Below are 25,863 nucleotides of genomic sequence, written 5' to 3'. Positions count from 1 at the left end.
CATTTCTAACATCCATTACCATGTGTACCTGGAAGGTGTTTATTGAAAGCTGTACTAAAAGGAGCATGCTGTCTATAGTTGTCTGCTCTCCTCCTGCAGAATGGCCGTGAAATCCTGCCCCCCTCCCCTGTGTGTCCCCCCAGGATGAATGGAGATGACACCTGTCCTCGTATGGCTGAGCTTCCGCCGCCAATCACATCCTGTATCCCCTCTGTGCGCCCGGCATTGAAGGCGTTAACTGCTTTCAGGGAAATCCTCGGCTGGAGCTCGGCGCTTGGCTAGTTTTCCCTGAATGCGTCACTGATCCTGCACATGTGCAGTAGCTGCGGGCGATACCAGTCTTCACGGGATACACGGTTTACTTAGGGTTGCCACGTCATCCCTTTAAAACCGAACACATATTAAAGCGGGGTTCCACTTATGCTGTCAAAAAATAAAAGTCAGCAGCTACAAAAACTGTAGCTGCTGATTTTTAAAAAACAGACACCTGTCCCTCAGTCCTGTGGTGTGTCCCCCGCAGCCCGTTTCACAGGCCATCCTGTATTCCTGGAACCTTCAATGTGGGCACCCGGCTGTGATAGCTTGCGGCTTCACAGCCGGGTACCCACTGCGCATGCGTGAGTAGTGCTGCGCTTCCTGAATGGTCCTGTAGTCTTCTGGGACCTGTCACATGTCCCAAAAGACTACAGGGAGGAGGACACCTTCCACTTCCAGTTGCCTAGGCAATCAAACTGGAAGTGGGAGCGGTACCTGTCAAATCACATATCACTACACCGGCCCGTTGCCAGTGTCATGTGACCGCTGTGACCAGTCACAGCAGATCACATGTCAATTGTATACAATGGATGGCTTCCTGTCATGCCATTCATTGTATACAACTGTGTTGTTACCTGTGACTGGTCAAGGCAGTCACATAATACAGAAAGGGCCAATCACAGTCCATCTGTATCATGTGATCAGCTTTGCCCAATCACAGCTAATCATAACAAAAGACTGAATCATTCAGTAACAATGATTGCAAATATCCATGAAATACATTGGTATGAGCAATCATAATGTGTAAAAAAAAAAAAAAGAAAAAAACCTGATCACTTGCCCAGAGTAGTCCAATGTTACTATGGCTGTGGGCACAGTGTGCTGAAAAATAAAATAGTAAAAAAAAGAAAAACTTTAATAAAAAATAATAGAAACATTTGAAAAAAAATACAAATTCAATTATTATTATTATTTTCACCAAATAAATGCAACAGAATACATTTTGACCTAAATTTAAGAAGAAATGTTATTTATTTGCAAAATTGTATAACAGAAACTAAGAAAAGTGCATTTTTTTTTCAAGTTTCAAGTGTTTTTTTTTTTTTATTCAGCAAAAAATAAAAAAACTCAACGGTGATTAAATACCACCAAAATAAAGCTCTATTTGTGTGAAAAAAATTATAATAAATTCATATGGGTACAGTGTTGCATGACCGCGCAATTCTCAAAATGCGACAGTGCTGAAAGCTGAAAATTGGCCAGGAAGGGGGTATAAGTGCCCGGTGTTGAAGTGGTTAATATGTGTTCGGTTTTAAAGGGATGAGGTGGCAACCCTAGTTTTACTGTTACACCTGATCTCATAGGTGAGGAGGAGGGTGGCGGTAGAGGTAGTTTGGGGCGGGGCTGTAAGTAGGGGGTGGGGTTATCAGTACAAACCCCAGCCATGTTGCTGCCTGGGATGTTTGGAATCCCAAGCGTTTACATTGTCTTCCTCTATATTGGAGGCCAGCAACCAGTAGATGGTGATCCAGCAGTAGACCGTCGCCAGGTGACTGGTAGATCTCGGTCACGTGTTCCTAACACGCCATCCCAGATCATCAAACAGATTGCAATGCAGAGGGACTACTTGTAAAGTTGGAGCTGTAGTAGGTAACAAGCCGCATAGGTGGATGCCTCCTCTGTAGTGCCGACTCCTACTGTGGTGGAACGTGGCATCCTACCCCAGCCCTTCTCACCAACTGGTGACCGAAGGACCAGCCGATCTCACACCACGCTGTCACTTGCCTAACAATGCCCTTCTCAGCTGCGCCCTGCACAAAGATTTTCCAGCTCGTGGGACTACAATCTATGTGCCAGCAGCCTGAGAGTGATGGTTACTGGGTCAGGTTAATTATGCAATTAACCCTTCTCACTGCCACCACCACCTTTTTACAGAGAAGGAGGAAACTCACAAATCTTAGCAGTAACACTATGATATTAGTATAAGCGTCTGTAACACACTGTCACCACAGACAGGGATATTCAGAGGATTATTACATATGGGAGCACTCTTCCAGGGACGGGGATATTCAGAGGATTATTACATACGGGAGCACTCTCCAGAGACAGGGATACTCAGAGGATTATTACATACGGGAGCACTCTCCAGAGACGGGGATATTCAGAGGATTATTACGTACGGGAGCACTCTTCCAGGGACGGGGATATTCAGAGGATTATTACATACGGGAGCACTCTCCCAGGGACGGGGATATTCAGAGGATTATTACATACGGGAGCACTCTCCAGAGACTGGGATATTCAGAGGATTATTACATACGGGAGCACTCTCCAGAGACGGGGATACTCAGAGGATTATTACATACGGGAGCACTCTCCAGAGACAGGGGTACTCAGAGGATTATTACATACGGGAGCACTCTCCCAGGGGCAGGGATATTCAGAGGATTATTACATACGGGAGCACTCTCCAGAGACGGGGATATTCAGAGGATTATTACATACGGGAGCACTCTCCCAGAGACAGGGATTCTTTAGTTTGCATTAAAAGCTTTAGAGACAGTTTCAACACTTTTCAAAAAAATAGTATTTATTATTAAAAAGGTCAAAATGGTGCAATTAAAATATCTACAGAAAAAGATGTAACAAAGATATAAAGAGAACAATAAAACAACAGAGAAATAAAAGAAAGAAGTTCAGAAGGCAGGATACTTGCAATGTCCTTGGTTTGAGCAGAGTCCAATTGTCCGAACAAAAAGGTTGCCTAGGCTCTCAAGTCTGTTGGATGTTAAATGAGAGCTGTCTTTCTCCAGGCCTGTCAGTCTTTTTCTGTCATATCAAACAGATTGCAATGCAGAGGGACTACTTGTAAAGTTGGAGCTGTAGTAGTTAACAAGAGCCGCATAGGTGGATGCCTCCTCTGTAGCGCCCACTCCTACTGTGGTGAAACGCGGCGTCCGACCCCAGCCCTTCTCACCAACTGGTGACCGAAGGACCAGCCGATCTCACACCACGCTGTCACTTACGTAACAATGCCACTCTCAGCTGCGCCCTGGACAAAGATTTTCCAGCTCGCGGGACTACAATCTATGTGCCAGCAGCCTGAGAGTGATGGTTACTGGGTCAGGTTAATTATGCAATTAACCCTTCACACTGCCACCACCACCTTTTTACAGAGAAGGAGGAAACTCACAAATCTTAGCAGTAACACTATGATATTAGTATAAGCGTCTGTAACACACTGTCACCACAGACAGGGATATTCAGAGGATTATTACATACAGGAGCACTCTCCAGAGACAGGGATATTCAGAGGATTATTACATACGGAAGCACTCTCCCAGGGGCAGGGATATTCAGAGGATTATTACAAACGGGAACACTCTTCCAGAGACAGGGATACTCAGAAGATTATTACACACGGGAGCACTCTTCCAGAGACAGGGATACTCAGAGGATTATTACAAACGGGAGCACTCTCCCAGGGGCAGGGATATTCAGAGGATTATTACATACGGGAGCACTCTCCAGAGATGGGGATATTCAGAGGATTATTACATACGGGAGCACTCTCCAGAGACGGGGATACTCAGAGGATTATTACATACGGGAGCACTCTCCCAGGGACGGGGATATTCAGAGGAATATTACATACGGGAGCACTCTCCAGAGACGGGGATATTCAGAGGATTATTACATACGGGAGCACTCTCCAGAGACGGGGATATTCAGAGGATTATTACATACGGGAGCACTCTCCCAGGGGCAGGGATATTCAGAGGATTATTACATACGGGAGCACTCTCCCAGGGGCAGGGATATTCAGAGGATTATTACATACGGGAGCACTCTCCCAGGGGCAGGGATATTCAGAGGATTATTACATACGGGAGCACTCTCCAGAGACGGGGATACTCAGAGGATTATTACGTACGGGAGCACTCTTCCAGAGACGGGGATACTCAGAGGATTATTACGTACGGGAGCACTCTTCCAGAGACGGGGATACTCAGAGGATTATTACGTACGGGAGCACTCTTCCAGAGACGGGGATACTCAGAGGATTATTACGTACGGGAGCACTCTTCCAGAGACAGGGATACTCAGAGGATTATTACATACAGGAGCACTCTTCAGAGACGGGGATACTCAGAGGATTATTACATACAGGAGCACTCTTCAGAGACAGGGATTCTTTAGTTTGCATTAAAAGCTTTAGAGACAGTTTCAACACTTTTCAAAAAATAGTATTTATTACTAAAAAGGTCAATATGGTGCAATTAAAATATTTACAGAAAAAGATGTAACAAAGATATAAAGAGAACAACAGAGAAATAAAAGAAAGGAGTTCAGAAGGCAGAATACTTGCAATGTCCTTGGTTTGAGCAGAGTCCAATTGTCCGAACAAAAAGGTTGCCTAGGCTCTCAAGTCTGTTAGATGTTAAACGACAGCTGTCTTTCTCCAGGCCTGTCAGTCTTTTTCTGTCATATCAAAGGGGTGTCTCTGGAGAACAAATGACCACTCATCCAGTTTGGGGATGGGTGTTAGGGGGTAACCAAGGTTATGACCAAACCCCTTACAATTTCATACTAAGGTCAATAACCTTCAATAGGTACAGGTAGCATCCTAGCAACTGGCAGATTAATATTTAGAATTATATTCCAAACGCAAAGATACCAAACATAACGTACCCTTGCCACCCAGGATAAAAGAGACTGCTTCTTCTCTCTTGTAGATACTAATATAGTGATGTAAGGTGTCATGTGACTCATATTAAAATGGTCTATTCGAATATATACTTCATATTAATGTGCCCAGTTCCTGCTGAAGTTTATGAATTTGTATGAAAAATGACTCCTGTGGAATGTATGGTTTAAGGCACGCTCTAGCCCTAATGGCCTAACAGGTCATGACTGAGTTATTGTTTTACGATCGGGCAGAGGAAAGTGATTTTCATGCAGACCCCCTGGAACCAGACTGATTAACGGTTTACAGCCCTGGAGCTTATCTCTCTGTGTTTTATTTAGGACAAGAGATCCTTTTGACCTCCGTTCAACTTATAGCTATGCATTCAGGGGCAGACTGACAACTCATGGGGCCCCTGGGCAATAGGGGATCATGGGGCCCCTGTGTCCTTGCCCAAACTCAAAAAAGCCTATGAAAAAGGTACCAGGGGCATCTCATGGGGCCCCCTACTGACCCTGGGCCCTGGGGCAGTGCCCGAGTTTTCAAATGGCCAGTCCGCCCCTCTATGCATTCCATTGTAAAGGGAGGAGGGAGGTCAGGAGAGATCATGGCTGAGACCTAACAAGATGGCTGTCATGTACAGCGTCCATGTCTCTAGTGCGCACAATCGTCACACCTACACCCTGTCCTGGTTGGTGGGTGTAGCACCAGCCAATCATGACCTATTCAAGTGAATGAGGCCGCTCTGCAAGTGCCCTGCAGCCTTGTGCAGTACAGCAAACAAGGAGTTAAACAGGCAGTGGCGGGCTGCTTTCTCACCCCCTGCTTTAACCCCTTGGACCCCGCAGAAGTATGCAGTTATGGTTGCAGAGAGGCCTCATTTACTTGAATGAGTCACGATTGACAAGGCGGTAGCACCCACCAAAAGCAACGGGGTGTAATTCCGGCTGTGGCATGTGTGCATCTTTTTGGTGGGTGCCAAGGGGGTAGGGGTGGTAAAACAGTGACTCAACCATGGGGTTTTAACACCCCCCCCAGCTTTACATGTGAATGAGCCCTAAGGGTGCCGCTGCTGGATGTAACTAAGGGCTTGTTCGGAAGTATAGCGGAGACTGCTGCTTCTTGACTTTTTAAAGATAGCTCTGCCCACAATAAATATGGCCGCGGCGGCGTCGTGCTTGCGCATGCGCAGAATGTAAATCGCCCCGTCCTGTCCGCTGCCTGGCTGCCTAACTGTGCGTGCGCGGCCGGTATGAGCTTCTTCCTTAATTCTTTCTGCGTGTGCATGCTCGGAACGTCCCTATCCCGAGCTATACTGCCGGCTGCATATTACTGCGTAGGCACGGAACGTCGATAGCCCTAGCTATACTGCCGTCTGCATATCACTGCGCATGCGCGGAATGTCAGCCCGTTCGGTGCGCTGCCTGACACTGCGCGTGCGCAGCAGATATGAGCTTCTTGCCTAATTTTTTCTGCTTAGAAGGATAAAACACTGGAGAGGTGAGAGCTGACACCTCCACACCCTCATAACACCCCACTGACACCGTGCACAGACCCATTACTATACCCCAAACCAGGGAGAGGTGACAGCTGACACCCCAATATTTTACAGAGACACCCCATGATACCCTACACAGACCCCTTTACTGTACCCCAACACTAGAGAGAAGTGACAACTGACACCTTACTGCACTCCATAACACCCTGCTGTACCCCAACACTAGAGAGAAGTGACAGCTGACATCCTACGGCACCAAATTATACCCAACTGTACCCCAACGCTGGAGAGAGGTGACAGCTGACACCCTGCTGTACCCCAAAACTAGAGAGAGGTGACAGCTGACACCCTACTGTACCCCATAACACCCTGCTGTACCCCAACACTAGAAAGAAGTGACAACTGACACCCTACTGTACCCCAACACTGGAGAGAGGTGACAGCTGACACCCTACTGCACTCCATAACACTCTGCTGTACCCCAACACTAGAGAGAGGTGACAGCTGACATCCTACTGTACGAAATTATACCCAACTATACCACAACACTGGAGAGAGGTGACAGTTGACACCTTACTGCACCCCATAACACCCTACTGTACCCCAACACTAGAGTGAAGTGACAGCTGAAACCCTACTGCACCAAATTATACCCAACTGTACCACAACATTGGAGAGAGGTGACAGCTGACACCCTACTGCACTCCATAACACTCTGCTGTACCCCAACACTAGAGAGAGGTGACAGCTGACACCCTACTGCACTCCATAACACTCTGCTGTACCCCAACACTAGAGAGAGGTGAAAGCTGACATCCTACTGTACAAAATTATACCCAACTATACCACAACACTGGAGAGAGGTGACAGCTGACACCTTACTGCACCCCATAACACCCTGCTGTACCCCAACACTAGAGAGAAGTGACAGCTGACACCCTACTGTACCCCAACACTGGAGAGAGGTGACAACTGACACTGCACCCCATAGCACCCTACTGTACCCCAACACTGGAGAGAGGTGACAGCTGACACCCTACTGCATCCTAAAACACCCTACTGTACCCCAACACAGGAGAAAAGTGACAGCTGACACCCTACTGCACCCTATAACCCCCAACTGTTCCCCAACACTGGAGATAGGTGACAGCTGACACCCTATAACCCCCACCTGTACCCAAACATTGAAGAGAGGTGACAACACCCTACTGCACCCTATAACACCCAACTATACCCCAACATTGGAGAGAGGTGACAGCTGACACCCCAACACCCTACTATACCCCATAACACCCTACTATACCCCAACACTGGAGAGAGGTGACAGCTGACACCCTACTGCATCCTAAAACACCCTACTGTACCCCACACAGGAGAGAAGTGACAGCTGACACCCTACTGCACCCTGAAACCCCCAACTGTACCCCAACACTGGAGATAGGTGACAGCTGACACCCTATAACCCCCACCTGTACCCCAACACTGGAGAGAGGTGACAACTAACACCTTATAACACCCAACTGTACCCCAACATTGGAGAGAGGTGACAACTAACACCCAACTGTACCCCAACATTGGAGAGAGGTGACAGCTGACACCCCAACACCCTACTATACCCCAACACTGGAGAGAGGTGACAGCTGACACCCTATGTCCCATTGACATACCCCATTACACCCTACACAGCACCCTATAACACCCCACTACACCCTGCATCCCGGCACTGGGGAGAGGCAGCAACTAACACCCCAACACCTTACTGAGACACCCTACTACACCCCATAACAACCTACTGTACCCTAACACTTGAGAGAGATTTCAACTGACACTCCAACACCCCTACTGCACCTCATAAGACCCTTCTGTACCCCAACACAGAGGTAAGTGACAGCTAGGTTTGCCACCTGATCCCTTTAAACCCGAACACATATTAATGACACATATATAATTAAACTCACTTAGTACCTTATCTGCATTGAATTATCCTCAGAATCCGTGTCATTAATATGTGTTTAAGGGGATCAGGTGGCAACCCTAGTAACAATTGACACCCCATAACACCCTACTATACCCCAACACTGGAGAGAGGTGACAGCTGACACCCCAACATCCCAATGACATACACAGTTACACCATGTTAGTCATTAAAACACCCCACTACACCCTGCCTGCATCCCTATACTATTGAGAGATGACAGGTGACACCTCAAAGCCATGATTCACCCCAACACCCTACTACACCCCATAACAACCTACTGTACTCCAACACTGGAGAGAGGTGACAGCTGATACCCAAACACCACGTTGATATACCCCATTACACTATACACAGCACCCTGCTATTCCCTATAACACCCCACTACACTCCAACACTATATAGAGGTGACGGCTGATACCCCAAAACCATGATGCACCCTTTACAGTCCCCTACTACACCTCAGAACACCCTAATGTTAACAAAAACTGGAGAGAGGTGACAGCTGACATATCCACACACTACTACACCCCCAATATCCTAATGAAATACCCCATGAGACCCTAATGTACCCTACTACACCCCTTAACACCCTGCTATACCACAACACTGGAGAGAGGTGACAGCTGACACCCCAACACCCTACTTAGATACCCCGTGTTACTCTACTGCACCTTGCAGCCCAACACTATAGAGAGGTGACAGCTGACACCATAGAACACTGCTGCACCCCTAGTATCCTCCTTAGTTATCCCAATATATTCTATTGTACTCTTCTTAGCACACTGCTGCACCCAGAGTGCGATGTCACTAATTAGCATTTATCATAGTTCACTGCAGGGGCAGACTGACCATTTGGAAACTTGGGCACTGCCCCAGGGCCTGGGGTCAGTAAGGGGCCCCATGAGATTTTTTTTCATAGGCTATTTGGAGTTTGTGCAAGGACGCACGGGCCCCATGATCCCCTATTGCCCGGGGGCCCTATGAGTTGTCAGTCTGCCCCTGGTGCAGTGACAGTTATTATCAATTAGTAGAGTGTGGTGTCAGTAATTACCAGTCAGTACAGTGCCTTTGCAGTAGTTACCAGTCAGTAGAGTGCGGTGTCAGTAATTATCAGTCAGTAGAGTACAGTGTCAGTTATTATCTGTCACTAGTGTGTGTTGTCAGTAATTATCAGTCAGCACAGTGTAGTGTCAGCTATTATCAGTCAGTAGAGTGTGGTATCAGTAGTTATCAGTCAGTAGATTGTAGTGTCAGCTATTATCAGTCAGTAGGGTGTGGTATCAGTAGTTATCAGTCAGTAGATTGTAGTGTCAGCTATTATCAGTCAGTAGAGTGTGGTATCAGTAGTTATCAGTCAGTAGATTGTAGTGTCAGCTATTATCAGTCAGTAGGGTGTGGTATCAGTAGTTATCAGTCAGTAGCATGTAGTGTTAGCTATTATCAGTCAGTAGCGTGTAGTGTCAGCTATTATCAGTCAGTAGAGTGCGGTATCAGTAGTTATCAGTCAGTAGCATGTAGTGTCAGCTATTATCAGTCAGTAGCGTGTAGTGTCAGCTATTATCAGTCAGTAGAGTGTAGTGTCAGCTATTATCAGTCAGTAGAGAGTAGTGTCGGCTATTATCAGTCAGTAGAGTGCGGTATCAGTAGTTATCAGTCAGTAGCATGTAGTGTCAGCTATTATCAGTCAGTAGCGTGTAGTGTCAGCTATTATCAGTCAGTAGAGAGTAGTGTCAGCTATTATCAGTCAGTAGAGAGTAGTGTCGGCTATTCAGTCAATAGAGTGTAGTGTCGGCTATTATCAGTAGAGTTCAATGTCAGTAATTATCAGTCAGTAGAATGTAGTGTCAGCTATTATCAGTCAGTAGAGTGCGGTGTCAGTAATTATCTGTCAGTAGAGTACAGTGTCAGTCATTGTTGGTCAGTAAAGTGCGGTGTCAGTATTTATCAGTCAGTAACATGTAGTTATGTAGTCTTTGTCGTTTATAATCGGTCAGTAGAGTGTGGTGTCAGTAGTTATCAGACAGTAGAGTGTGGTGTCAGTAGTTATCAGAGAGTAGAGTGTGGTGTCAGTAGTTATCAGAGAGTAGAGTGTGGTGTCAGTAGTTATCAGAGAGTAGAGTGTAGTGTCAGCTATTATCAGTCAGTAGAGTGTGATATCAGTGATTTTCAGTCAGTAGAGTGTAGTGTCGCCTATTATCAGTCAGTAGAGTGTGATATCAGTGATTGTCAGTCAGTAGAGTGTAGTGTCAGCTATTATCAGTAGAGTTCAATGTCAGTTATTATCAGTCAGTAGATTGTAGTGTTGGCTATTATCAGTCAGTAGAGTTTGGTATCAGTAATTATCAGTCAGTAGAGTACAGTGTCAGTTATTGTTGGTCAGTAGAGTGCGGTGTCAGTAATTATCAGTCAGTAGAGTGTAGTGTCAGGTAATATCAGTCAGTAGAGTGTAGTGTCGGCTATTATCAGTCAGTAGAGTGCGGTGTCAGTAATTGTCAGTCAGTAGAGTGTAATGCCAGCTATTATCAGTCAGTAGATTGTAGTGTCGGCTATTATCAGTCAGTAGATTGTAGTGTTGGCTATTATCAGTCAGTAGGGTGCGGTATCAGTATTTATCGGTCAGTAGTGTACAGTGTCAGTTATAATCGGTCAGTAGAGCGTAGTATCAGTTATTATCAGTCAGTATATTGCAGTGTTGGCTATTATCAGTAAGTAGAATTTGGTATCTGTAGTTATCAGTCAGTAGAGTGCGGTGTCAGTAATTATCATTCAGTAGAGTACAGTATCAGTTATTGTTGGTCAGTAGAGTGCGGTGTCAGTAATTATCAGTCAGTAGTGTCAGGTAATATCAGTCAGTAGAGTGTAGTGTCGGCTATTATCAGTCAGTAGAGTGCGGTGTCAGTGTCAGTCAGTAGCATGTAATGTCAGCTATTATCAATCAGTAGATTGTAGTGTCGGCTATTATCAGTCAGTAGGGTGAGGTATCAGTATTCATCGGTCAGTAGAGTACAGTGTCAGTTATAATCGGTCAGTAGAGCGTAGTATCAGTAATTATCAGTCAGTAGAGTGTGGTGTCAGTAGTTATCAGTCAGTAGAGTGTGGTGTCAGTAGTTATCAGTCAGTAGAGTGTGGTATCAGTAGTTATCAGACAGTAGAGTGTGGTGTTAGTAGTTATCAGACAGTAGAGTGTGGTGTCAGTAGTTATCAGTCAGTAGAGTGTGGTGTTAGTAGTTATCAGTCAGCAGAGTGTGGTGTCAGTAGTTATCAGTCAGTAGAGTGTGGTGTCAGTAGTTATCAGTCAGTAGAGTGTGGTGTTAGTAGTTATCAGACAGTAGAGTGTGGTGTCAGTAGTTATCAGTCAGTAGAGTGTGGTGTTAGTAGTTATCAGTCAGCAGAGTGTGGTGTCAGTAGTTATCAGTCAGTAGAGTGTGGTATCAGTAGTTATCAGACAGTAGAGTGTGGTGTTAGTAGTTATCAGTCAGTAGAGTGTGGTATCAGTAGTTATCAGACAGTAGAGTGTGGTATCAGTAGTTATCAGACAGTAGAGTGTGGTGTTAGTAGTTATCAGACAGTAGAGTGTGGTGTCAGTAGTTATCAGTCAGTAGAGTGTGGTGTCAGTAGTTATCAGTCAGCAGAGTGTGGTGTCAGTAGTTATCAGTCAGTAGAGTGTGGTGTCAGTAGTTATCAGTCAGTAGAGTGTGGTATCAGTAGTTATCAGACAGTAGAGTGTGGTGTTAGTAGTTATCAGTCAGTAGAGTGTGGTGTCAGTAGTTATCAGTCAGTAGAGTGTGGTGTCAGTAGTTATCAGTCAGTAGAGTGTGGTATCAGTAGTTATCAGACAGTAGAGTGTGGTGTTAGTAGTTATCAGTCAGTAGAGTGTGGTATCAGTAGTTATCAGACAGTAGAGTGTGGTATCAGTAGTTATCAGACAGTAGAGTGTGGTGTTAGTAGTTATCAGACAGTAGAGTGTGGTGTCAGTAGTTATCAGTCAGTAGAGTGTGGTGTCAGTAGTTATCAGTCAGCAGAGTGTGGTGTCAGTAGTTATCAGTCAGTAGAGTGTGGTGTCAGTAGTTATCAGTCAGTAGAGTGTGGTATCAGTAGTTATCAGACAGTAGAGTGTGGTGTTAGTAGTTATCAGTCAGTAGAGTGTGGTGTCAGTAGTTATCAGTCAGTAGAGTGTGGTGTCAGTAGTTATCAGTCAGTAGAGTGTGGTGTCAGTAGTTATCAGTCAGTAGAGTGTGGTGTCAGTAGTTATCAGTCAGTAGAGTGTGGTGTTAGTAGTTATCAGTCAGTAGAGTGTGGTATCAGTAGTTCTCAGACAGTAGAGTGTGGTGTCAGTAGTTATCAGTCAGTAGAGTGTGGTGTCAGTAGTTATCAGTCAGTAGAGTGTGGTGTCAGTAGTTATCAGTCAGTAGAGTGTGGGGTCAGTAGTTATCAGTCAGTAGTTATCAGTCAGTAGAGTGTGGTGTTAGTAGTTATCAGTCAGTAGAGTGTGGTATCAGTAGTTCTCAGACAGTAGAGTGTGGTGTCAGTAGAGTGCGGTGTTGGTAGTAACTGGTCAGTATATAGAGGTGTGAGTTATAAGATGAAGCTGTCAGTGTCAGTATGATGCAGTATTGTATCTCCCAGTACAGTCAGATCTAACAGACACTTGTTCCTCCAGAGTCACATTGGCTGCCATGTCGGAGTTGGCGGATCCTGATCTCTGTCCATTGGACCCGGCAATCCTACCCCAGCAGGTCTCAGTCCGGGTAAGGAGACTCATAAAATAAGTGCCATCACTTGGCCTGTTTGTGCCGTTCTATAACAATTTGTATGCTGTTATTATTCGCACACAAGAGATATTCCCAGAGCCACGGCACCAATATTCTTCTGGAAAAGGTGCTCAATTGTTTGGAGTCCTTTTTATGGAGGCAGATCTGTCCTAGTTAGGCTGTATAGGGAGTATGTATGAGCAGAGAAGGGAAATCGCTTTACCTCTTTATCACACACACAGATATCCTGGATTTTCTTGGTGTGAAAAAAAGGACATCTAAACTCAGAATGAACATGCTGCATGTTTTTGACAGGAAGTAAGGAGAACCTAGTTGGAACACAGACAATGGTAAAAACTTTACAGTGGCTCTAACACAGGCATGTCAAACTGGTGTTTTATGGGCTGCATGTGGTCCTCTTGCTCCTTGGTTTTAGGACAAAAAAAGTGTCCCCAGCAGCTCCCAGTTTGATAAGTTACAGTTCCTTACATCATTTTGATGCTAAAAGGAAACGTTTTATGAAGCCTTCACTGGGATTACATAAAGTAAGTTTTCATTTTTGTTATAATGTTTTATGGCAGCATTACGCATAAATGCGGCAGTAGAATGTGTGGGCCTTAAAGCCCGGCCATCATATAGCCCTCAACAGACCTAATTTGGCCTTCAGTACACCCAATCTTGCCCTTAGTAGACCTAATGCGGCCCTCTGTAGAGTTAATGTGTCCCTCCGCAGGCATAATGTAGCCCTTAGTAGACCTAGGGAAGCCCTCAACAGACCTAATTTGGACTTCAGTAGACCCAGTATTGCCCTCAGTAGAGCTAATGTGGCCCTCAGCAGGCATAATGTAGCCCTTAGTAGACCTAGGGAAGCCCTCAACAGACCTAATTTGGCCTTTAGTAGACCCAATCTTGCCCTCAGTAGACCTAATGCGGCCCTCTGTAGAGTTAATGTGTCCCTCCGCAGGCATAATGTAGCCCTTAGTAGACCTAGGGAAGCCCTCAACAGACCTAATTTGGACTTCAGTAGACCCAGTCTTGCCTTCAGTAGAGCTAATGTGGCCCTCAGCAGGCATAATGTAGCCCTTAGTAGACCTAGGGAAGTCCTCAACAGACCTAATTTGGCCTTTAGTAGACCCAATCTTGCCCTCAGTAGACCTAATGCGGCCCTCTGTAGAGTTAATGTGTCCCTCCGCTGGCATAATGTAGCCCTTAGTAGACCTAGGGAAGCCCTCAGCAGACCTAATTTGGACTTCAGTAGACCCAGTCTTGCCCTCAGTAGACCTAATGTGGCTCTCAGCAGACCTAAAGCAACCTTCAGTAGAGCTCATCTGCCCCTCAGTCCTCTGAATTCTGCTCACCGTTTCATCCAAGTTTGACGTGCCACTTCTAACCCTCTCCACTCTTTTGTCTGGAGTTGAGCTTTAAATCTTTAGAGAGATGCATAATGAATGTTTTAAAATAATCTCTCCAGCTTTGCTTATGGATCATAAAAACTACTCCCTAGTCCCTCAGATGGGGAGTTATACTCTGCACTTGGCTATTTGTCTAGTGGCATCTGGATTGAATGGTTCCTGAACTCTGCATGTAACTGTTGATTGCTAAGTCCATTTCTTTGTTTTGCCTGATCCACAAATCTGGGCAAAACATAACATCAGGTCTATTACCCATATAGTGGACAATGGGAAACTGATGTTTTTTTACGTCCCTGCGATCTTACAATGTCCCTTCACATGACCTATTTAGACATATGCAGACGCCTTCGGCAGCCAATTTTCTCATAAGCCTATACAGTTGGAATGTTCAGATCTGGAGGCCCTTTTTCACTCTGTTTCTCTTAAAAAAAAAAAAACCTGCTTCCATGATGTACTCACATCTTGTAACAGTGGCACTACTTGACTTACTTAGCCTTAGAAAAAAGTGGTTATTGGATATTCTAGATATGGATGATGAGGACTGGGCGGACATGTGGGATGCTCCCTTAAAACAATTCGTCTCACTTAGGGACTGGCTCACACAGTTCAAGATCCTCCATAGGGCCTACTTCACGCCACACAGAGTACACCATCTTGACCCCAACGTTCCCTCAACGTGGTGGCGTTGTGATTGGGTTGACGGAGACTTTTTCGCATCTTCTGCACATGCCCAGCAATCCAGTTGTTGGGGGAATCTGTGGTCAGAGCCATTAGTAAACTTGTGCAGGTCCCCATCACCAAGAATCTGCCACGTTGATGGCCTTGTGACCACAAACGCAGATAAAACACTCTTGGGACTACTGCTGTTTTATGCCAGTAAGGCACTTACTCTCCATTGGAAAAAACCCACGGCTCCCACGATTGGATACTGGAAACAGCTGGTGAAATCCCAATTGCCACTTTACCAAACCACTTATGTGAGTAGAGGTTGTCCTCAGACGTTTGACAGAATATGGGTCAGATGGCTGGAGGATACCACCACTGCCCAATCTCTTTATTTTGATGTGACTGGGAATGGGTTAGAGCTTCTTTGTTTATGCTAAATTGTTTATAGTGGGGCCTGGTGCTATATATTTTGACTGGGTTTCCATTGACTGGGCGAGAGTCAACACACACTCACACCTTTTCAGGTTGGTTATAGTTTTTGTAATTTCCTTTTGTTCTGGTCAGCTGCATCTGCGTGAGTTTAGCTTCCAGGCGCTGTTCTTGAACCTCTGCAGAAATTTATAAAAAGTTTTTTAAACTAGATAGCTGGTGTCTGCTGATTGCACTTTGTCTGTACTGACCGTCTTGGATTTTCTTCCACTCCAGGCCCTGGTGACCTTCCATGATGTGTCGGCCTGCTTCTCGGCCAAAGAGTGGGGCTCTCTGGAGGACTGGCAGAAGGAGCTGTACAAGAATGTGATGAGGGAGATTCACGCCGCCCTGCTGTCCATGGGTGAGAGCGCTTCCATTGCAGGAACCTGGGTCTGATCGCTGGTACTCGGCGGGTTTACGGGTAGATATCCAGGCTTATAAATGTCAGTGAAACTTCCACGCTACCTGATATGTGTATTCTAAAGTGAATGCCACAATCTAAAATAAAAACCACAAAAGAAGGTCTTAAAATATTTCAATAATATATTATACAATTTGTAAAAGAAGTGTAAAGGGTGCTGCTCACATCACAACAGATAAATGATTAGCAATGGACATGCGGTGCTCCCGTCAATGTATTCACCTCATTTAAACCACGTGAACTCAAACATATGTGTATAAATCATAAACATATATAAAACCAAACATCAAACATAATAACAATATAATTCAAACATGAGACAAAGATTCTTCAATTCTTGTGGTAATAGTTTATGAAAATCCCAATCTAATCTCCGTGTTTTCAATCTACAGTATATCTTCCTCCACTCATTGCTCTTTTTAGTACAGATTTTACACCAAAACGCAAAGTGGATCCCAACACCTTTCCTCCAATGCGCTCACCTCAAAATGTGGACCTAAAACGTGTGTTAGTTGTATATGAGCGTTTTCTCCTCAGGGGATGTAAATATAACATCAGCTCCCTTCCCTCTAATGCAGACCATGCATGGGTCAAACTCCGGACGAATATTCTTTAGAAAATCGGAAATTTTGCGCGTTTTGTAATCCGATGGTGCCACAATTGATTTCGAAATTCGACCAACCAAGCCTTTGCGTTCACAAAGAATTTTCGTGGCCAAGAACTTGCTTTTCTTTCCAGGTCACCGCTCATGCTCGTTTCTTTTTCAGTTATATTTCTCGCACGATTCTCCCATCATTGATAAAAAGTTTGTTGTTTTTAAAAAATTTCTAACATGCCCAATCACTCAAATTCAATGGTCACACAAAAATCGGCCATTTCTGTGGCTCAATAATGGTGCGCAATTCGAACGAAAATTCTTAGAAAATATTTTCGAATGAAAATTCTTTTGGACTTTGACGTTTTTTTATGGCCGACTTTAGCCTTGGGATAATCTTTTCCTTACAGTAACACCCGGTGAGTATCTCTTTATCCATTTGCCCTCCTGAGGATTTCCCCCCCATCCTGACCAGGCCTTTTTTTGCGATACGGCTTCGTTACTTTAACTGACAATTGCGCGGTCATGCAATGCTGTAAATTAAATTTATGTAATTGTTTTCCCACATGTAGAGCTTTCTTTTGGTGGTATTTGATTACCTCTGTGGTTTTTATTTTTTGCGCTATAAAATAAAAAGTTTGACAACTTTGAAAAAAAACAAAATATTTTTTATTTTCTGCTTTAAAGAATATCCCTTAAAAATAAAAAAAAACAAATTCCTTCATAAATTTAGGCCAAAATTTTTTCTGTTCCATATTTTTGGTAAAAAAAATCCCAATTGATTAGTTTGCGCAGAAGTTATAGCGTCTACAAACTATGGGATATATATTTGAATTTTTTTATTTATAATACTTGATGGCGATTAGCAACTTACAGCGGGACTGCAATGTTGCGGCGGACATTTTTACAATAACTGACACTTTGTGGGAACCAGTGACACTAATACGGTGATCAGTGCTAAAAATATGCACTGACAGTTTACTAATAATACTGGTGGTGACGGGCTAAACATCTAGGGCAATCAAAGGGTGAACTGTGTGCCTAGGGAGTGTTTTAGTGAACTGTGTGTGTTGATTTTACCAAGGGAAGTGATGGATCTTGTACCCTGCTTTACAGGGACACAAGATCCATCACTTCCCCCTGTCAAGACAGAGCTCTGCCTTGTTTACAATAGACAGTTTTCTGTTCTGTATCTCTGCCCGACGTTCTGCGGGTGCCGGCAGACATCCATTCATCGGCACTCTCAGATCAGCTTCTGCTGTGAGTGTTCACAGTGGAAGCGACCCATCAGCGGCTCGCTTGCGCGCCCACTAGACGGAAGTGCAAAACCACATTGATATATGTGATTTTGCAACGGAGGGCAGCTCTGTAGCAGTAAATCTGCCCCTTTCAGACGGGTAAGATTTGTCAGCATGATCCGCCTGCTCAGCTGGGGATCTCTCCACTGATCCTGCTGAGCAGACAGATGACAGTTCTCTGTCCGCTGTGCCGCTGCTTGCAGAGCAGACAGAGACACTGCCTGCTGATTTCAATGGGAAGGTCAGATGGAAACAAACCACCTGTCTGTTTCCACCTGATTATCATCTGATCCACTGGATGGATGGGGAACGGATCCCCATCTGTCTATTTTTGGTGTACAGGATCAGATCGGATTCCGGCGGGTGTCAGTGGACTAGTGTCCGCTGACATCCGCCCAGGGGCAGACTGACCATTTGGAAACTTGGGCACTGCCCGAGGGCCCGGGGTCAGTAGGGGGCTCCATGAGATGCCCCTGGTACCTTTTTCATAGGCTTTTTTGAGTTTGGGCAAGGACACAGGGGCCCCATGATCTCCTATTGCCCGGGGGCCCCATGAGTTGTCAGTCCGACCCTGCACCCACCGGTCCATAGAAGTCCATGGATGGACCAATCGGGCCTGCCTGAAACATGGACAGGGGAACCCCATTGGTCAACTCATGTGACAGGGGCCTAAATGGTTAAAAGGCCTCTGGCCTCTTCCTTCTCTGCCGTCAGTAGGCCACTTTATGTCTCTTTGAGCTTACCAGTCATTAAAGTCAGACAATCCAGGAGCACACGAGCCATGCCTATGTATTGCTCACCGGTCCTCATTTCCAGTATGCCTAATTTAACAGGTATTCCTTTTTGTTGTTTATACTACAAAATTCAAGTTTTCTTCATTTTATATCTCTCCGTCTTCCTCGCCAGGATACGCCATCCTGAACCCAGAGCAGCTGCTGAGAGTGGAGGGGGTGAAAGAGTCTTCACCAGCCAGAGAACAGATTATAGAACACAAGAACCATAATGTCATCACAGCCGGTAAAGCTTTATTATAGGTCTGTGATAAACCACAACCCTTTAACCTATTCAATATTAAACCTCATACACTGCAAACTAAGAGCTTTCTATGTTTTACTATGGACACCTCTGTACCAGGACACTTTTATTATCACTACTGTCCACAATCCGAATAATATATATCTGTACTTCCTAGGAGCCCCGATGTTTAACTCTGACATCTCCCTTTGGATCCGCGAGGTGGTGGAGGAGGGCGTGACCCAGCCAGAGAAGCCGGAGCAGTCAGCGGTGTGGGAGAGTCCCAGCTCAGGTGTTATTTCATAGGATGAACCACAAAATACTTTTTTCTTTATGTTATTAATTTAGTATATAGCACCGACGTATTCCACAGTGCTGTACAAGAAACAGCGCACCAGTCACATCAGTCTCTGCACCAGAAGAGCTTACATTTTAGTGTCCCACCGCAGCTGCACAGCATTAGCGTATTATTTATTTATATAGCTCTGACATATTCCAGAACTCTGCACAGAGAACACTGAGCCATTGACAACAGTCTCTGCAACAGAGGAGCTTACACTCTAATATACCTCTTAATTCTGCTGAGAACCGTGGTTGTCCAAAAGTGGAGTGCGGTGGGTTGGAGGAGATGATGGACCATTTCTTGCTTCAGTGCCCCTTCAATATGGAAGTCTATAAGCTGGTGGGTGGGGCTCTGGGTATCTTTTTCCTTTCCCGCTTGAGTTACACGGAGTGGTCTTATGGAGCCTTTCAGACTCACCGGGACTTTGATTTTGAGACACTTTTTCTAGTTAGCTTAGTAGTCCGTTACTACACGTGGAATGCACGGTGTCAGGTTTCCATTCTCAAAAAAGTCCTTCCTGTCGAGGTGGTGGTGAACAACATTCTGGGTGAGGTTGGGAAGATTCGGGGTCTTGAGAAGGACAGGTGGCAGCCCGGAGCCTGTACAAAGGCGTGGTGGAATGTCAGGTCCCTGTAGCCGCTGTTTGTCAGTCTCTGGGGGCGTGGCTTCTCTTTCTGTCCTCTCACGTCTCCTAGATTTTTATAAGATCAGATTTTTTTTTTTACAAAAGGCTGCATGCTCGGGATAAATGTTTAATTATTATTATTATACAGGATTTATATGGCGCCAACAGTTTGCTCAGCACTTTACAATATAACGGGAGACAATACAGCAACAATACAGTTCAATACAAGAGGGAAAGGAGGGCCTGATCCTGGGAGCTTACAATCTAGGAGGGAGGGGCTGGTGGTAGAAGATTCCATTATTAGCTGAGGGCAGGATAGGCTTCCCTGAAGAGATAGGTTTTCAGAGATCGCCTAATGGTTTCTTAGCCTGAGGGGGTGTTTAGGTTAAGGTAGGGTTTTCTGAGATACATTATAAAGATATTAATAATAGTAAAATGTGATTGGTTTTGTTTTGTTTTTTTTTTTCTGGCATAAAATCAGTTTATTGTTTTCTATGCTGAAGTAAGCTATTTTTGTTAAAAAAAAAAAAAAAATATATATATATATATATATATATATTTATTATTATTTATTTTGTATATATGTAAATATATTTTTTATTATGTTTTTGTTTGTAAGATTTTTAATAAACAAAAATTTACACTCTAATACCCCCCACAGTTACGCACTATTATTATTATTATACATTTATATAGCTTTGACCTATACTGTAGTGCTGTACAGAGAACACTGGACTGTTCATGTCAGTCTTTGTACCAAAGGAGCTGACATTCTAATCTCCCACCACATTCACACACTGTTATTACATATTATTATTATTATACAGGATTTATATGGCGCCAACAGTTTGCTCAGCGCTTTACAATATAATGGGAGACAATACAGCAACAATACAGTTCAATACAAGAGGGATAGGAGGGCCCTGACCCTTGGAGCTTACAATCTAGGAGATATACAATATAGCGCTAACATATACCACAGTGCTGTACAGAGACCTCTGAGCCAGGCATATTAGTCTTTGCTCCAGAGGAACTTACATTGTGATGTCCCCTCACAGTCACACACTAATATTAATATACATTTATATACAGTTGCAAGAAAAAGTATGTGAACCCCTAGGGATTACGTGGAGTTTTGCATGAATTGGGCATAAAATGTGCTCTGAACGTCATCTAAGTCACAACAATAGAAGAACAGCGTCTGCTGAACATAATACTACACAAACATTAGATGTTGCCATGGTTTAATTGCACATAACATGTAAACATTCACAGTGCAGGGAGGAAAAAGTATGTGAGGCCCTAGTTTAATGACTTCTCCCAGAGCTAATTGGAGCCAGGAGTGAGCCAACCTTGACTCCAATCAGTGTGATGATATTGGATGTGTTGCTGACAGCTGTCCTGCCCTTAAAAAACACACACCTGTTTTGGGTTTACTGGTTTCAAGAAGCACTGTCTGATGTGAACCATGCCTCGCAGAAAAGAGCTCTCAGAAGACCTACGATCAAGAATTGTTGACTTGCATGAAGCTGGAAAGGGTTACAAAAGTATCTCCAAAAGCCTTGATGTTCATGTGTCCACGGTAAGACAGACTGTCTACAAATGGAGAAAGTTTAGCACTGTTGCTACTCTCCCTAGGCGTGGTCATTCTGTAAAAATGACTGCAAGAGCACAGCGCAGAATGCTGCATGAGGAAAAGAAGAATCCCAGAGTGTCAGCTAAAGACCTACAGAAATCTCTGGCACATGCTAACATTTTTGTTGACACATCTACAATAAGGAAAACATTAAACAAGAATGGAGTACATGGGAGGACACCACGGAGGAAGCCATTGCTGTCCAAAAAGAATATTGCAGCACGTTTGAAGTTTGCAAAAGAGCACCTGGATGTTCCACAGCACTACTGGCAAAATATATTGTGGACAGATGAAACCAAGATGGAGTTGTTTGGGAAGAACACACAACACTATGTGTGGAGAAAAAAATGCACAGCACACCAACATCAAACCTCATCCCCACTGTAAAACATGGCGGAGGGAGCATCATGGTTTGGGGCTGCTTTGCTGCCTCAGGGCCTGGACGGATTGTTGTCATTGATGGGAAAATGAATTCCAGAGTTTATCAAGACATTTTGCAGGAAAACGTACGACCATCTGTCCGCCAACTGAAGCTCCGCAGAGGATGGGGGATGCAACAGGACAATGACCCAAAGCATACAAGTAATTCAACAAAACAATAACTGCAACAGTACAGAATACGCCTTCTGGAATGGCCCAGTCAGAGTCCTGACCTCAACCCGATTGAAATGCTGTGGCATGACCTTAAGAGAGCGATTCACACCAGACATCCCAAGAATATTGCTACACTGAAACAGTTTTGTGAAGAGGAGTGGTCCAAAATGACTCCAGATCGTTGTGCAGGTCTGATCTGCAACTACAGGAAATGTTTGGTTGAGGTTATTGCTGCCAAAGGAGGGTCAACCAGTTATGAAATCCAAAGGTCCACATACTTTTTCCTCCCTGCACTGTGAATGTTTACATGTTATGTGCAATTAAACCATGGCAACATCTAATGTTTGTGTAGTATTATGTTCAGCAGACTGTGTTCTTCTATTGTTGTGACTTAGATGATGTTCAGAGCACATTTTATGCCCAATTCATGCAAAACTCCACGTAATCCCAAGGGGTTCACATACTTTTTCTTGCAACTGTAGCTCTGACATATACTAGAGTGCTGTACAGAGAACACTGAGCTGGTCATATCAGTCATTGCACCAATTTGCACTTTAACCACCTCAATACCGGCACTTTTACCCCCTTTATGGCCAATTTTCAGCTTTTGGTGTTTTCGCAGCGATTAAAGGATAATTGAAAGGGACAAAAAGCACATTGCGCAGGATTGTGACTCGGAATAAGAAAACAAATGCTGCAAAAGTGATTGTGTTATCCTTTAATCACTGCTCAGAGAGAAGAATTATCCTATACACACCTAACTCCCCTGCACCTAACCTCCTACAGTTGCCAAGATTACAGGGAGGAGAGAACACATTCTTTACAGCTCAGTCAAAATCATCATCCTATCTGCTTCTAGATGCCTGGCACCTAACCTCCTACATCTTCCATGGTAACAGGGAGGAGAGAAAACAAAGTAAAGGTCACCTTTGGGAACATGTAACATGTTCCCGCTCCTGCAGCCGCATGGTGATCAGGGTCCCCTGTGTGACAGCAGTACTGGGAGAGGTTCTCCGTATGAGCTGTCACTTTTTTGAAAACAGTGCTGCACCCCACACGGCCACGTCATTCATTCACAGAGTTCTGCGGATCAACTACAAGTACCGACATCCTTTGCGGCACTTTTGAGCGCTGTGGTAGTTCATTGATTCTTCAGGTCAATGTGAAACGATGTACAGACAGACAGATTACACTGACAGTCTGCAGGAGACCTGCATGGCACCGACATTTGCTGATCGCTGGTGCAATACTTTCTAGATTACTTCGAAGGAAAAAAAAAGATTAAATGCACATTTTTTTCTACCTGCTAAAAGATGTGCATTTATTTATTTATTTTTTTAAAGGTGAACTTATCCTCTTCACACCAATACGGAAATGGAAACGCTGTGAATCCTGTGTGTTTCCCGCACCGCATTGCAATCACATTGCGTTCATGCGATCTGGTGCTTGCGTCAATGATAAATTGACCACTTCCCATCTGCCAGTTGTATATAAACGGCCGAACGGTGGCAGTGCAGGGTCGGGTGGCCGTTTACAAACGGCTTCCCCACACCGTGCTTGTGCGTGCTCCCTGGGAGCATGCAGCACAGCGATCCGGTGCCCGCTGTGTCCTCGGGACACAGTGGAACACCGATCGTCGGACGGGACCTCTGTGTGAGGTCCCGATCATGTGATCACTGATTGGCCAATCAGTGATCACATGCAGAGTAGTAAGCAAGTTGTCACTTGTGACATCATTGCTTACTATGTGTGAAATCTGTGAATGATCACAGAGGTCACATGGTAGAAGGCTATTCACAACAGCCTTGTACCATGTGACAAGCTGTGACCAATCACAGCTCACAAAGTAGTTCTCGATGGCTGCAAGAATGCAGCCAGAGAGAAGGAGAAATTATTGCTTTTACAGCCTTTATGGGTGTAAAAGCAATCCGTGTAAAAAAAAAACAAAAAATCTTCATCACCCCCCCACAAGTAGTACAGTGTCACCATGGTGACACTGTACTACTAGGGTGACAGTATGTAAAAAAAAAAACATAAATAATAATATAAAAAAAAAAAGTAAAAAAAATGTTTAAAAATTATAATTTTTGGTTATAAACTAATTTGGGTTATTTTTTTTCGTACTAAAAAGATAACGGAATACATTTTGGCCAAGATTTATGATAAAATATTATTTATTTGAAAAATTTTATAAGAAAAACACTTTTTTTCAAAGTTTTTGGACATTTTCATTTGCATAGCAAAAAAAAATAAAAATCCCAGTGATGAATAAATACCACCAAAATAAAGCTTTATCTGTCTCAAAAAATGCTAAAAAAATTCATATGGGTACAGTGTTGCATGACCGCGCAATTGTCATTCAAAGTGAGATAGCGCTGAAAGCTGAAAATTGGCCTGGACAGGAAGGGGGTGAAAGTGTTTGGACTGGAAGAGGTTAATGACACCCTCGAAACAGATTGCAAAATGCGACGTGATTGCCAGAAATCACATCGCATGGGTGAGAACACCCATGCGATGCGATTCAGGTGCAGATTTAAAGCGGTAGCAAACCGCAGACAAGAAAACAAAAGTCCCCTATAAGGTATTGCCATAATGTGCTAATATGCAATGCATACTAGCACATTATGTAAAACTTACCTGAAAACAAAGCCTTCCAGCAGCTCGCTGTCACCACTTCCATCTTCCCCCGTTTTCCTTTGGGTTCGCAAGCTCCGTCCATCTAAAAGGCCGGACCGCAATGAAGTCCCAGACCACGGCGCACAGCTCTGAAGGAACGGCACGGATATGCGCATGCGCCGGCTTAAAAAAGAATATCTCCTAAACGGTGCACGTTTAGGGAATATTAATTTTACCTATAAGTAAGCTCATAATAAAGCTTACCTGTAGGTAAAATTATAAAAACGTTTACAACCACTTTAACCCCTCGCCTACCGGCACTTATACCCCCTTCCTGCCCAGGCCAATTTTCAGCTTTCAGCACTGTCACACTTTGAATGACAATTGCGCGGTCATGCAACACTGTACCCATATGACATTTTTATAATTGTTTTCACACAAATATAGATTTCTTTTGGTGCTATTTAATCACCACTGGGTGTTTAATTTTTTTACGCTATAAACAAAACGAAAAGAGGAAAAAATTTGAAAAAAAAAAGTTTTTTGTTTCTATTATAAAATTTTGCAAACAGGTAATTTTTCTCCTTCACTGATGTGCGTTGATGAGCCTGCACTGATAGGCAGCACTGATGGACAGCACTGATGAGGTGGCACAGATAGGCAGCACTCATGGGCACTGATTGGCAGCACTGATGGGTGGCACTGCTGGGCAGCACTGGGTGGCACTGCAGGGCACAGGTGGGTGACACTGATGGACACAGGTGGGTGGCACTGCAGGGCACAGGTGGGTGACACTGATGGACACAGGTGCGTGGCACTGCAGGGCACAGGTGGGTGGCACTGCAGGGTACAGGTGGGTGGCACTGATGGGCACAGGTGGGTGGCACTGCAGGGTACAGGTGGGTGGCACTAATGGGCACAGGTGTGTGGCACTGCAGGGCACAGGTGGGTGACACTGATGGACACAGGTGCGTGGCACTGCAGGGCACAGGTGGGTGAAACT

At 44.5% G+C, this 25,863-nt stretch overlaps 1 protein-coding gene across 3 annotated transcripts in view; it reads left to right on the top strand.

The window, feature by feature from the left end:
- LOC149432257 (zinc finger protein 777-like) overlaps positions 1–25,863 on the top strand; it is a 34,038-nt gene that overhangs the window by 117 nt on the left and 8,058 nt on the right. Inside the window, exons 1-5 of one of the 3 annotated variants that reach the window (XM_089665324.1) lie at positions 6,173–6,192; positions 13,079–13,166; positions 15,953–16,079; positions 18,939–19,049; positions 19,225–19,338. In XM_089665324.1, the coding sequence (XP_089521450.1) occupies positions 13,095–13,166; positions 15,953–16,079; positions 18,939–19,049; positions 19,225–19,338 (424 nt within the window). In that variant the 5' untranslated portion in view covers positions 6,173–6,192; positions 13,079–13,094. Of the gene's footprint in view, positions 1–6,172; positions 6,193–6,348; positions 6,443–13,078; positions 13,167–15,952; positions 16,080–18,938; positions 19,050–19,224; positions 19,339–25,863 lie in introns of those variants that run through there. The other 2 variants (XM_089665323.1, XM_089665322.1) reach the window with 2 other exon arrangements.

Source organism: Staurois parvus, unplaced genomic scaffold (assembly GCF_062004578.1).
Source record: "Staurois parvus isolate SC_StPar_1 unplaced genomic scaffold, SC_StPar_1.0 ptg002181l, whole genome shotgun sequence".
Lineage (NCBI taxonomy): Eukaryota > Metazoa > Chordata > Amphibia > Anura > Ranidae > Staurois > Staurois parvus.
This window is presented reverse-complemented; position numbering and strand designations above follow the sequence as displayed.